The following is an 11,686-nucleotide window of genomic DNA, read 5'->3' as shown; positions in this document are numbered from 1 at the left end:
TGAAGTGAAGTCAAGTCAAGTCAAATCTCAATGTTGCAATGCATCTCACATCAGACAAGCCTCCTTCTCGGATGAATGCAGTTCACTACCACCGATCCTTACTCTTCTTGACATTCCCTTTCCTTTTTGTTTTTCTTTTCCTGTTGCTTTGCCCATAGATTGGCCTATTGGAGCTGTGTCCGGTGCTGTCGAAGGAGCTGATGATGATGATGATGATGATGATGATGGTAGGGCGGAGGGGTGTGCATGTGATTGCGAAGGCAGATGCACAAAGACATCGACGATCCATTCGTACCAGACTTTCCTGTCGTCTGTTTTGCGCCACATTGTCACGGTGAGCTCGGACGAGTCGGGACAGAAGACGGGACTCTGTATCACCGAGGAGTGGGTATTGAGTTAGTCAATTTCTCTTTTGGGTTTCTTGTTTTAAGAGTGAGATGTTGAATGGGGTCATAGGATGCAATGTAATGGGATGAGATGGGATGGGATGGGATACGACGAGACAAGAGCACAACTGGAAGATAGCCGTGCTGATATGGAGCCGTCCAAGAGAGACTCCGCAAGACGAAAGAAATGGACTTCAACTTTGACACCAGGACAAGGAAAGGGGTCTAGACTAGAAAGAAAGGTGGGCAATGAGAATACAACCGAACGTACCTTCAGAGGGAAGTATATCGGGAACCAACTGATCATACCCTCACTCTTGGCGTCCATCGTGTTCGGATTCGTCGACAGCTCCACACCCCTGTACAGGACGGTCTCGAAATACCCTGCGATGCCATGGCATGTCCCACGATTCGGGATCGGGAATGTCAACGTACTGGTCCGCGCGTTGTGGGAATTACTCAGTTCCGGCTCGGAGTGTAGGTTTGAGTTGGCGAACGAGGTCGAAGCGCTGGGCAGCGCCGGATTCGGGTGCTGGAAGGACCATGTCGTGCCGATCACTGGGACTGGTGAAGGAGGCGTTGCAGGAGATTGTGGTCGCGGTTGCGGTTGCGGTTGTTGCCGTGTATGGGCTTTTGAATATGGTGCTGGCAAGGATGGAGATGTAGGAGAAGACACCGTCTGCGTCTGCACATCAGTCAGGTCAGTCTCGGCGCCGAGAACGGAGGCGGAGGAAAGGAAAGAAATACCTCCAAGACTGAATCTTGGTGTGAAGAGGATTCAGGGGGTGTTGTGGTGCTCAGATAGTCGATCGCGTTGAACATGACCACATACGGAATCTCTGCTGCATTGGGATTGGAACTGATCATCCCATGTTTGATATCGGCGTGTAACTTGGGCGCCGCGATGGGCGTGATGTGTGCGGTATATGAGGCTGGAATGGAAATGCCGTGAACCGGATTCATGAGGTGTTGCACTCCATCCAGACATTCTGGAGATAGCTCGTTGTCGGCAAAGGACCCGAGGAGCTCTGAGATCAGAATGTCGATTTTATACGGTGTCGGGGTCAAACTGGGGGTCGTGGTTGCAAGCAGGTATGTTGAATCCAGAGAAGGCGAGCCGGTAAAGGTGGTCGTGGTGCGGGCAGACGTAGGATGTGTCTCATCGGTAGTGTTATCCTGTGTTGCCCCCGGCCCCGTCGCCAGATCGCCATCCTGTTCGACGTTGTACGTCCGATCGGACTGCTTCTCGTCTGCAGGTCGAATTGGCCCCCGCCAGGTCCTCATGTCCGACTTGACCAGGTTGACACGATGCTGCCATATGGTTTCATTGTGGCGCTGAAGGAGGACGAAAGCGTTCGGGTTCTTCTCCAGCGCCCACATGTCGATCTCGACACCAACGTCCTCACTGGCCTTCAGGGCGCGAGTGACAAGTGGTCCTCGTCCGGCTCCTACCACGGCTACCACGACACGACCGTCAGGGTTGGAGGTCGGCTTGCCTTGTTCAATCCAGTCATGCAATGCGCGGGCAATGGCACGCTCGTACCAGGCATACTTGATAGGGTCTTTTTCGAACACCTCGTAGGTGATGCTCTCCAGATTGACGGTCAAGGGCTGCAGCGGTGTCTGCAGGTAGTCTTGGTACCCGGCTCCAAAGCGGTCCAGCACACCCTGCACAGGTTGTTTTGTCTGTAGGTTCCGCATGTACGAAAGATGAGGCGTTGGGTCCTTCAGGGGTCGAGAATCTGCTGCTTCGGCGAGACTAGGGAAATTCGATGCGTTTGAGATTGTGGATTGGGGCCCATTCAAGTTGTTTGTCGGATGGTGGGGGACTGCTCCGACATCACAGAGGAGAAACCATGGCGCAGAGCGGAGGCGGACGAAGCGACTGATAAAGGCTTGGTGGGCTCGTGACAGCACCGGATAGCCTTTGACATTTTTGGAGAAGACTTTGCCGTCCAGACTGAGAAGCCGGACAGGCTCTGAGTACCATCGCGACTGGATGGGGACCGGGGGAAGTAGCTTGGGGATAGATAAAGCTGGAAGAGATCAGCATGACAAACAAGGATGAATGTCCGAACATCCAAGCCAAAGCCAAGGACCTTAGATATTGTGGATAGTCAAGGTCTGTTGTCTTACCTACGCATAACCTGGAAGGATATTTACATATCGATCTAATCAGATCCCAAGCCTCCCAAGAACCGAATAGATCCAGTCTCTTCATCTCGCCATCGTCTTGATCTAGGAATTGCTGACGTGCGAACGGAGCAAGGTCACCCATCTCTTCCGTTTGATCGTCCGAATGATCAATCATGGGCAACCAGATGTACAGCTGCATGTAGGGACCTTGAGCCAAAGCGTCCAGAATTGCTCGTGCATATTGGGCAAAGCCACTTTCCGAAGCCCCTTGTCCACGAAGACGGGGACCAGGAACCAACGCGTAAGTGATACCACAGAAAGCGGCATACGCTAGTTCCAATTTCAAGACTTGGCGGGACACATCCGCGATAATGGGATCCGGAGAACTCAGATCGATCCAGGAACTGGTGACGCCAATGATCTGGCCAATGGACTCACCCGGAGTGAGCGGCGTGTCCGCTGGCGTAAGAGGAGGTATGGTGACGGGTGAGGCATTCTTGGTCCTGGTGATGTTTTCGTCTGAATGTTGAGAAAGAGACGCTGAAAGCAGCGTCAAAACCTGAGAATGGAAATGTGGTGTTGTAATGGGACTTGTCAGCATGTCATACTGGTCCGTGTCAGTAGCTTGAAACGATGGCGCCAGTATTGCGATCTTACATCTGCCGCATGTGCTTCTTGGATCGCCTCGACGGTAACAGGTATGGGCCTCTTCGCATCATGATGCCCAATAATGAAACGAGGCTGATCTTCCATGTTTGCGGTATGATTGAACACAGTCTGGATCTGCCCACAAGTGTCGACGCTATTGGGATATCGAGGGTTTGGATGACAGAACAAAACTAAGCCGGCTGAATTGGGCTCTTCCCATGGTGCTCGAAGTGGTGGAATTAGACCTGGTAAGCTGCAACAAAGCCTTCCGTAGTGATATGCCTCAAACAAAAGCTGATGCGAAACAACAAGCTTATGAGAGTGAGCTGAGCTGTGGTGCCCAAGACAATTCAATGTCTCAAGCGAGCTCAAGTCGACAACGTTCACGATATCCAAGGGAGAGTCGTCGTCTCCGTCTGTGTCTGTGTCTCTGTCTGTGTCTGTGGTGAGAATGCGAGGCACGTTGGAAATTTACAGATTCGGTTTAGCGTCTTCTCATTGCCAAGGTTCTCATTGACCAATAGCAGCTCATCTGCTGGATTGCAGCTTGTGGATTTGTACTCCGCCGTATTGAGAACATCTGGCGCCTCCTGCGGCCTTTGCAGCCAAATCGGAGCTCAATTGGAACATGCAAAGAAAGAAATATTTGCCTGCATTCCACCACAGCGACTAGAGACTATCGTCGTGTCGCAGCCCACGAGCTGCATCTGGGACACGATGAGCGTCTTCCGATCCTCAGAGTGTGTCTTCTGCCTGTTTTCTCGGTCGTCTCGTCCTGCCGCGGCCTCGCGCCGCCAATTCCATGCCACTCGTGTCCATCAAAAAAGGAAACCGCGGTTTCCAAGCGTCAAAGCTGCGAACACTGAGGTGAATCTGTCTCAGGCTACGCAAGACTACCGGTCCGCCAAAAATGGTACAATCCCACAACACTATTCCGCCGAGCAACGTGCCGCGATCGAGGCCGCTCAAAAACTGATCGATGCCGAAAATCTGGAGAAGCAAACGGGCTTGCGGACGGACCCGTGGAAGATGAAATACTACGACGACCTGACCAAGATAGATCCCGTGGTCGACAAGCCGGTGCGGGCGCCCTGGACGACCATCGACGACAATAGCAGATTAAAGACGGAGGATGAGCTAGAGGACGATCTGGTCAACTTCATGCAGAGGATCCCGCAACCGAAGCACGAAAATGACTTCGATCCTACACTTTGGGACAAGTTCGACAAGAATCTCAGATTGACTGTAGGACGCGAAGAGGCCGAGAGGAAGCCCCGGACGGCTCTAGCTCCTGAATTACCGAACATTTCAGACACGCCTCCACCCAAGAAGACCACCAAGGGCAATGAAGTGGTGGTGGAAGAACCCCCGTCACCGGCACTGGTCCGACTGATGCAGATGACCGGTTACGACCGACGCCAAATCAGCCAACTGCGCGTCAAGACCATCATTCAGCATCGGGTGACGAATCAGACAAGACTGGGCAAAATCCACAGAGCGTACGTCCTCAGCGTTGCTGGGAACCAGAATGGATTGATCGGTATCGGCGAGGGTAAAGCTGTCGAGGCCGGTGATGCTGTACTTCAAAGTCAATACCGTGCCATCCGAGCCATGACCCCAATCCTGCGTTACGAGGATCGAACCATTTTTGGCGAAGTTCGCGGCAAAGTCAGTGCCACTGAGTTGGAACTGTACTCCAGACCACCAGGTAGGTGACCTTTCCCTCGTGTAACAACCCACCGTGCTAACAACGCTGTAATAGGTTTTGGTCTTCGCTGCCAAAAGTATATTTGGGAAATTTGCCAATGCGCCGGTATCAAAGACCTTGCTGCCAGAGTCACACGGGCCCGAAACCCGATGAACACGGTCAAGGCAGCTGTAGAGGCGCTGATAAGCCAGAAGGATCCCGAGGAGATCGCCAGAGCTCGGGGTAAGAAGCTGGTGGATGTTCGAAAGGTGTATTATGCTGGACAGACTTAAATGTTGTACATTATTAGAGTCGAACAGGCCTCGTGTATCGGTTCTTGCCGCACCTGCAGCGCAGCGCCCGGAGTGCAAGTTGTCAAGCTCATTTAATTGTGTGGTTTCGATCTTCTCGAGAAAACTAGTTGAGTGTCTTGGTGTTTTGATCGAAGTGGAGGGTCGCATAATGGATTCTCTTGACATGTTTCCATGATCGTGTCTTCCTGTCATAAAGGTCGTGCTTTGGGCTCTAGAGAAGAGGATCATGGCGCCGTCGCTCAACGCTGAGTGTTGTCTTCTCCGTCAAATCCATCGCCTTCCATGCCCTCTATTTGGCCTTGCTGCAGTACGATACTGTAGACACTGGCCTTCATCAACGTGTACACGCTGGCCACTTTTCTCTCCAGTAGCCGAAGGCCTTCCGCCATCTCAAGCGTGATGGGTCCGCCCGAGAGCGATGCTAGAGCGGAAGAGAGCTGGGCAGGTTGAAACAGTCAGCTAATAGTACGTGGACAGCAACAGCAGAGCAGGTTCGAAAGAGATATGAAGGAAAGAAGGGTCCAATGGACCACACCGGGGCCATCGACATGACGTGCGTCTCTGACAGGAAGTGATCGGGGTTCAAAGATGATGCCTCAAACCCCCCAGACAAAGCAAGTAATCGGGCTGTGGATGCAAGTCAAGTCCGTGCCAGTGGTCTCTCCTCATTCAAGCGCAACGGTGAATGCATATTGGCAACTCACTCACCTCTTTCATGTTTCTGGCCAGCCGCTCATATTCATCAAGCACTTCCTGTTCCAGTGGAGACACTCCAGACGCCTGACCGGCTAGGTCTAGAAGAGGATTTCGCGAGTCCGAGTAGACGGTGTTTTCTTCCATTATCGCAACGCAATATAGAACAGGTTACCAGAGTGTTGATCTCATCGCAGCACAAATTCGAAGTTGTCGTCAGAAGTCCCAAGAGAGATCTCGGCTTCACATTCACGTTATCGAACACTTTGCGAGAACAGTCGGAGACGCGACGTGATGATGGCGCGTTCAAGTTTACACCCCACCGTATTATGCTAGATTGCCGCATAGTCCACCGTATCCTCCCTCCCCTTCGTACTTTTGTACTTCGTCGCGAGGTCGACCTCCCTCTACTACCTCAAGGTTGAGGAGCATACGAGCATCTATCTACCTGCCACGTACTGCGGACAGAAGCTACAGTACTTACCGTCTCCCTGGACTTGGGACGCTTACTCCGCGAAAAGCAACTCGGGGTGATGATTGTCGACACTTCCGTCTCCCTCAACGGCCGCTCGGGGGCCCGTGCGGCGGTCAGGCTGAACAAGCTGGTGTCTACCTAGGTACCTACCTAATGTATGGATCCTCAACAGGCTCGCCTCCTTTCCACGATTCGAAGAGTGACATTTTCCGTGACGAAAGATCACAATCTCCACCACCAAAGCTTGAAAATGGTCTTCGTCGATCATCTTCACTCACATCTGTGAACCACTACACCTCTCCGATGAACCGCTGTCAACGCAATAGACGATCACGGTGTGGGATGGTATCCCTGCATGGACTCCCTCCGGAAGGCCATTGACCGGTGTAACATGAAGCAATGTCACAACTGGAACATTGGGCCCTGACGTCTGAAAGCGCGCTATTCGTGTATGCAAATGCGGAAGGTCGTGACCACTAACGGCAGTCTACTGTACGAGAGGACACGCGACACCTGCATCTTCGAGTGCCTACCTGGAGTACTGCTCGGGGCAATGACCGAGTTTCACTCGCCGTGGGAAAGCCAACAACATTTCTGCAGAACCAAAAGATGACCGGCCTAGCAATTCTGGTTTCTCTTCTTCGGCTGATCAGTAAGCCTTACTTACAACCATGAACGCATTTTTCTTTCTTTCATTTAGTCTGTCAAGGCAGAATCTCCCCGACGGCAAAGGACTCGTAGGGGTTTGAGCATTCGTCCGAGAGAGCCATCCCAACGCTTCTTTCCAGCAAGGCTTGACCCAAAAGACACTGACTGTCCAGGACCCTTGCACTATAGATCGAAGGCTTCACCAGAGTACGCAACCCAAACGCATAGTCACCCGGCTGGTGAGCGGACCCTTGAATTTGCAAATGTTCCCAGCCAGACGGACTATATCTTACGTTAGAGGTCCCGGCGGAGACGTTATCTCTAGGTCGTACCAGTACGTTCTTGAAGAGTTACAGTTACACAATCGGCAGTGACAACGGGACCTTTGTTTCGCAAATGGCCGAGGCCGACCTTGGGATCCTGCAAAGCAACTGTAAGGCGTCACACTGTGGAACAGTAGATACCACATCCTCTACACGTGGATGGCCAAGAGCAAAGCTCGGAGTGCCCATGAGCATTGAGCACTTGCACTTGCATCATGATGGGGTGCCAGTGGGCGAGTTGACAATCGTGACAACGAACCAAATTGCGAACCAACGACAGGGGTCTGGCTCTCTCTTGCATCTCCTATTGCACCTTTCGTGGCACGGCGTCCGATAGTCAAAAAGCGGCGCCAGTAGTGGCTTCATCACCGATCATTTTGTTTCTCTGTGGATGGGTAGAGTCCAGACTCCGGACTCCAGATCCCAACTCAAACCCCAGGTCAGTCGTCCGGAACTACGGATCAAAATCCACTTCGGGCGCCTACGCCTATACATCAGAGAACAATCCTTTACTTCAAGTCGCGCGAAAGCAGCAACCCTTTCGACTCTGCAAGCCAGGCGGGCATTTTTTCTAGGAACAATCCGACCAATGACCAAATCCTTCGTTGACAGGGCCAGGGGAGGGGGATGCCTCAGGCTAGTGCCGGTGTGCTTTGGAGCCAGGTCTTTCAGCTACTAGTAGTACGTCGACACCAACCAACACACACCATCCATCCTCAAGCCACCATTTCCAGCATCACAATTCGAGGGACATGCATAAGGTAAGGTAGGCAGAACAGGGTGTCCCAGGATGCCCGAGTCTCAACGTGAGGTAGGCAGGCAACCAGACACATCCGTATAGCGAGCGACATGCATGGATTCTTATCTTTTTCTCTTGAGCCAGCCAGCCCTCGTCCTCCCTCATTGCCCCTGTTCAGCCCGACCAGAGGAGAAAGGCACTGGCCACACACCCTGGACGTGGATGTGGACGTGTTCTTCTTGTCGCCCATAGACTAACTTGTCCACACGTCCAACCGTTGGTGCAACCGAACCACCCTTTCGGGCTCGCTTGCAATCTTCCGTTGGACCAGCAGACAAGCATCCCCGTGGACGCAGGTAGGCGGTCTGCAAGGCGGGCTTTTACGATGTCCTTTTGGCCTTCATGAAGAATAAAATCATGTTGCCTGTCAGTCCTGCCGATAACCCTGGGACTGAGCCTCAGCCCTCAAGAGCAGGGTCATGCCCTCGGACTTTCCATCTCCTGTCCTTCTCATTCCCGACTTCTTCTCTCCTTTGCCTCATGCTCACTTACCCCTTACGCATTCTGGGCCTGAAGAGTTCCCAGCCGAATATGCTGGAGCCGCCTTCGATCGGCTGGCGCTGGGACTGACGACTCGACAACACCTCTCCACTTTGCGTCAGCCAGGCTCACTCAAAATCCAACAGTAATCTCAAAGAAAAACAAACAAGGCTGGAAGCCATGAATGTCATGTCCGTTGAGTATTGTGTTCAAGCAGGTAAGCCCATTAGTGTCGATTGGACCTTTCATCTGTCCTCAAAAAACGCCTTCCACTGCAAACAAGCTCCTGTCATGTTGTCTCTTAAAGGATCCCAATACGACGTTCTTTGATTTCATCGTCGAAGTCTTCATCATCCCCAAGGCTTCGAAAAGAGCTGCTATCTTCCGATGACTCATGAGCAGATCGGAAACAGTTGTGACGTGGATGCTATTCTGGGCCTGTGCTGTGCGACGCTGCAGTGGGCTGTGCAACCTGGCAACATGTTCCGCAACACATATCCCAGTCCTGTGTCCTCTCACGGGTGTTCCAATGGTCAACAACACCTCGACCAACACGCACCATGTCTTGCTCTGTATAACCGAGATATACTACCGTGCTTGCGAGATACTCACTGACGCCGTGCGTTTCAATCTAGTGATAGGAGCATATCGCGACGCATCGAAACTAATCCAGCGCCTCAAAGACAAACAGGGGACATCTGAGAATTTTATCTTACCCGAGCATTTGACCAAAGACTTTGAGGACTCGCTGGCGCTGGGAACCAAAGCAGTACAAAGCCAATATGACCACGATGTCCGACGGTTCGGCGAGACATACGCGCGCGGCGACGCGACCGCGCGAGAGGAAATGAAGGACATCCTCATTGCCTTGCAGAAGGCAGTCATCACACATCTGCGGGAGGTATACATGGACGAGGCCTCTCTTGATCTTCACTCGCTGAAGGAGACATCGGATGATAGCCGCGTCAATGCGACGGTATGCCTGGGTCAGCTGTATCAACGCATGTCAACGGCAACGGCGGCAATGAAGCAGATTTCGAACTCCAAACCGTATGCAGATGAGCGCGACAAAGGGGCGGTCCCCGATTCTTTGGCTTATTCGAGCAGTCGAAGTACACACTCGTCCCTTGGGGCGGGAGGAGGGCCTTTCGACAACCAGTCGACCACTTCCTACACGACATATAGCTCAAGAACGGCCGTGGTGCATGATCGCAAACCGTCAGGGGGAGCCATGCCACCGCAGAGAAGGATCTCGCTGAACTCGGCCCTCTCGTACTCCAGCGAACGAGAACAACCAAAGAGCGTCACTCCCGGTGAAGATGATATTCCGGCTCTTCCCCTCGCGATGCAACGACAGTCCAGTCAGGCTTCGGCGGAAAATAATACATCCAGTAGTGCCAGGACTGTACAGCACATAGGTGCCCTCGGCCTGTCCACCACTGCACGCAATGCACTGACGCCAGCTCCACCGCCATACAAGCCAGACCGGTCGCCATCGGTCCAGGTGTCTGCCGAAAAAGGACAGAATTTCCCTCCAGAATCGAGTTTTTATCAACCTCGAACAGCAGATATTCGAAATAGGCCGCCCCAGAGTCCACCGCAGCGCCAGGGAAGTCTTGAATCATACGGGGATCGCAATGAATCCAGTCACCCACTGCAGCCAAGATCAGTAGATGTTCACGAACTCGACGATGGATTGCCCTCCCAGATACCCTCGCGCGAAGAAAGGACGACGACGCATCCTGCACAACAATCTCGAAGCCAAATCCATAATCAAAGTCAAATCCACGCCGTGCCTGTCAATCCAAACTACAGTACGTTAGAGTACGTAGTCGACTTGGAGACGCGAAGTCGTCCTCCGGCCTCGTTGGCCACGTCGCAGCAGTACCAAGGGAACCAGTCGCAACTCGGTCAAGCATGGCCGCCACAAATGCAGCAGGGATACTACCAACAGGCAATGATTCATGGACAACAGTGGCAAAGTCAGCCGGTTGCCCGAGAGCAACCTGGCGGCACCGTGCCACCGTCAGCGGACAACCCTGTGGATCCGACACTGCAGAGAAGAGTATGTATTGACATGAAATCCTTTCTCCTCGCCACGGGCTGACTTCTTCAGGTGCCGACGATGCAATCGACAAGGCCACCGTCGATCAGATCTTCGAGCTCGACAGGGTCGAAATTCAGCCCGTTTACGCTAAGGAGAGTGCTCCCACCAGGAATTGCAGAAGCTATCCATAAACGTGCCCCTTTGCCGTCGGAGGGGCAACCACGGTATGTCAGGCCCAAGGAGCCAGAGTCGGGTGAGCAACCGGTGCCGCCTACTAGTCCGACATCACCTAACGGGCAACATGTGCACAACTGGCCGAGTGGAGGTTCAACAACATCTGTTCCAAACAGGCCACCTCGAGAGGTCGGTATGAGGGCGCCCAGTTCGCCGCAGATGCAAGTACCCAGGTCAGAGCTCAATATACCGAACGAGTCGAACCTGGCTGGATTCTGCAAAGGCGCCGTCCGAACGCAATTAGGGGGCCGCAAAAAGGGCTTCTCCCTAGAACACAAACGAGGAGGCAAGGGGCAGGGTTATTTCTTCCGATGTACCAAATGCAGCTTTCAGGGTCCGGCATCAATATCGACATCTCTGCCCAGCGGCGGCCGAGCTGCAATCAAACGGGAGAAGACGTTTGACACGCAGGTGCGTGTTTCGGAAGGGGGCATCAAGTATCGATGGGCATTTCTGGCCAAAAGTCATGTCGTCGGCCAGGCGGCGAGCAGCGACGGGCATAACAGCAACGACATATTTGGCTGCTACTTTTGTTGTGCAGAGGGTACCGCCAAGGGATGGGTCGACGAAACTGATACCTTGACTGCCCAGCTGGCGACCTTAGGCACCTTTGGCGACAAGAAGAACCGATCGAACAGTAAGCCCAACGTGACGCCGAGGTTCGTAGGGCTGCGAGCATTCCTGGCTCATCTGGAAACGCACCGCACCGCAAGCTGGACTCCCGGGATCATTGTGGCCAATGAGATGAACTGTATTGTGGGCCGAGCTGCGAACGACTGTGAAGATTTTGATTTGAATCTGCCGCCGCTGTCGTGA

At 53.1% G+C, this 11,686-nt stretch overlaps 4 protein-coding genes across 4 annotated transcripts; 2 read left to right on the top strand and 2 right to left on the bottom strand.

The window, feature by feature from the left end:
• Positions 1-45: 45 nt before the first annotated feature.
• A1O1_02749 (protein arginine N-methyltransferase 5) lies at positions 46-3,275 on the bottom strand (the record flags this gene model as incomplete). The annotated part of the gene is made up of 5 exons (XM_007723659.1): positions 46-369; positions 658-1,065; positions 1,143-2,422; positions 2,523-3,129; positions 3,180-3,275. The coding sequence occupies 5 exons, from the start codon at positions 3,273-3,275 to the stop codon at positions 46-48; spliced, it is 2,715 nt and encodes a 904-aa protein (XP_007721849.1).
• A 612-nt stretch (positions 3,276-3,887) lies between these two features.
• Positions 3,888-5,150, top strand: A1O1_02748 (uncharacterized protein; the record flags this gene model as incomplete). The annotated part of the gene is made up of 2 exons (XM_007723658.1): positions 3,888-4,878; positions 4,933-5,150. 2 exons carry the CDS (start codon positions 3,888-3,890, stop codon positions 5,148-5,150), a joined length of 1,209 nt encoding a protein of 402 aa, XP_007721848.1.
• Positions 5,151-5,410: 260 nt separating this feature from the next.
• Positions 5,411-6,011, bottom strand: A1O1_02747 (uncharacterized protein; the record flags this gene model as incomplete). Its single annotated transcript, XM_007723657.1, has 2 exons — positions 5,411-5,608; positions 5,880-6,011. 2 exons carry the CDS (start codon positions 6,009-6,011, stop codon positions 5,411-5,413), a joined length of 330 nt encoding a protein of 109 aa, XP_007721847.1.
• A 3,107-nt stretch (positions 6,012-9,118) lies between these two features.
• Positions 9,119-11,686, top strand: A1O1_02746 (uncharacterized protein; the record flags this gene model as incomplete). The annotated part of the gene is made up of 2 exons (XM_007723656.1): positions 9,119-10,654; positions 10,706-11,686. 2 exons carry the CDS (start codon positions 9,119-9,121, stop codon positions 11,684-11,686), a joined length of 2,517 nt encoding a protein of 838 aa, XP_007721846.1.

The sequence above is a fragment of the Capronia coronata genome (genome assembly GCF_000585585.1).
Source record: "Capronia coronata CBS 617.96 chromosome Unknown acBCG-supercont1.2, whole genome shotgun sequence".
NCBI classification, from domain to species: domain Eukaryota; kingdom Fungi; phylum Ascomycota; class Eurotiomycetes; order Chaetothyriales; family Herpotrichiellaceae; genus Capronia; species Capronia coronata.
Note: the sequence above shows the minus strand (reverse complement) of the source record. Positions and strands in the feature narration are given on the sequence as shown.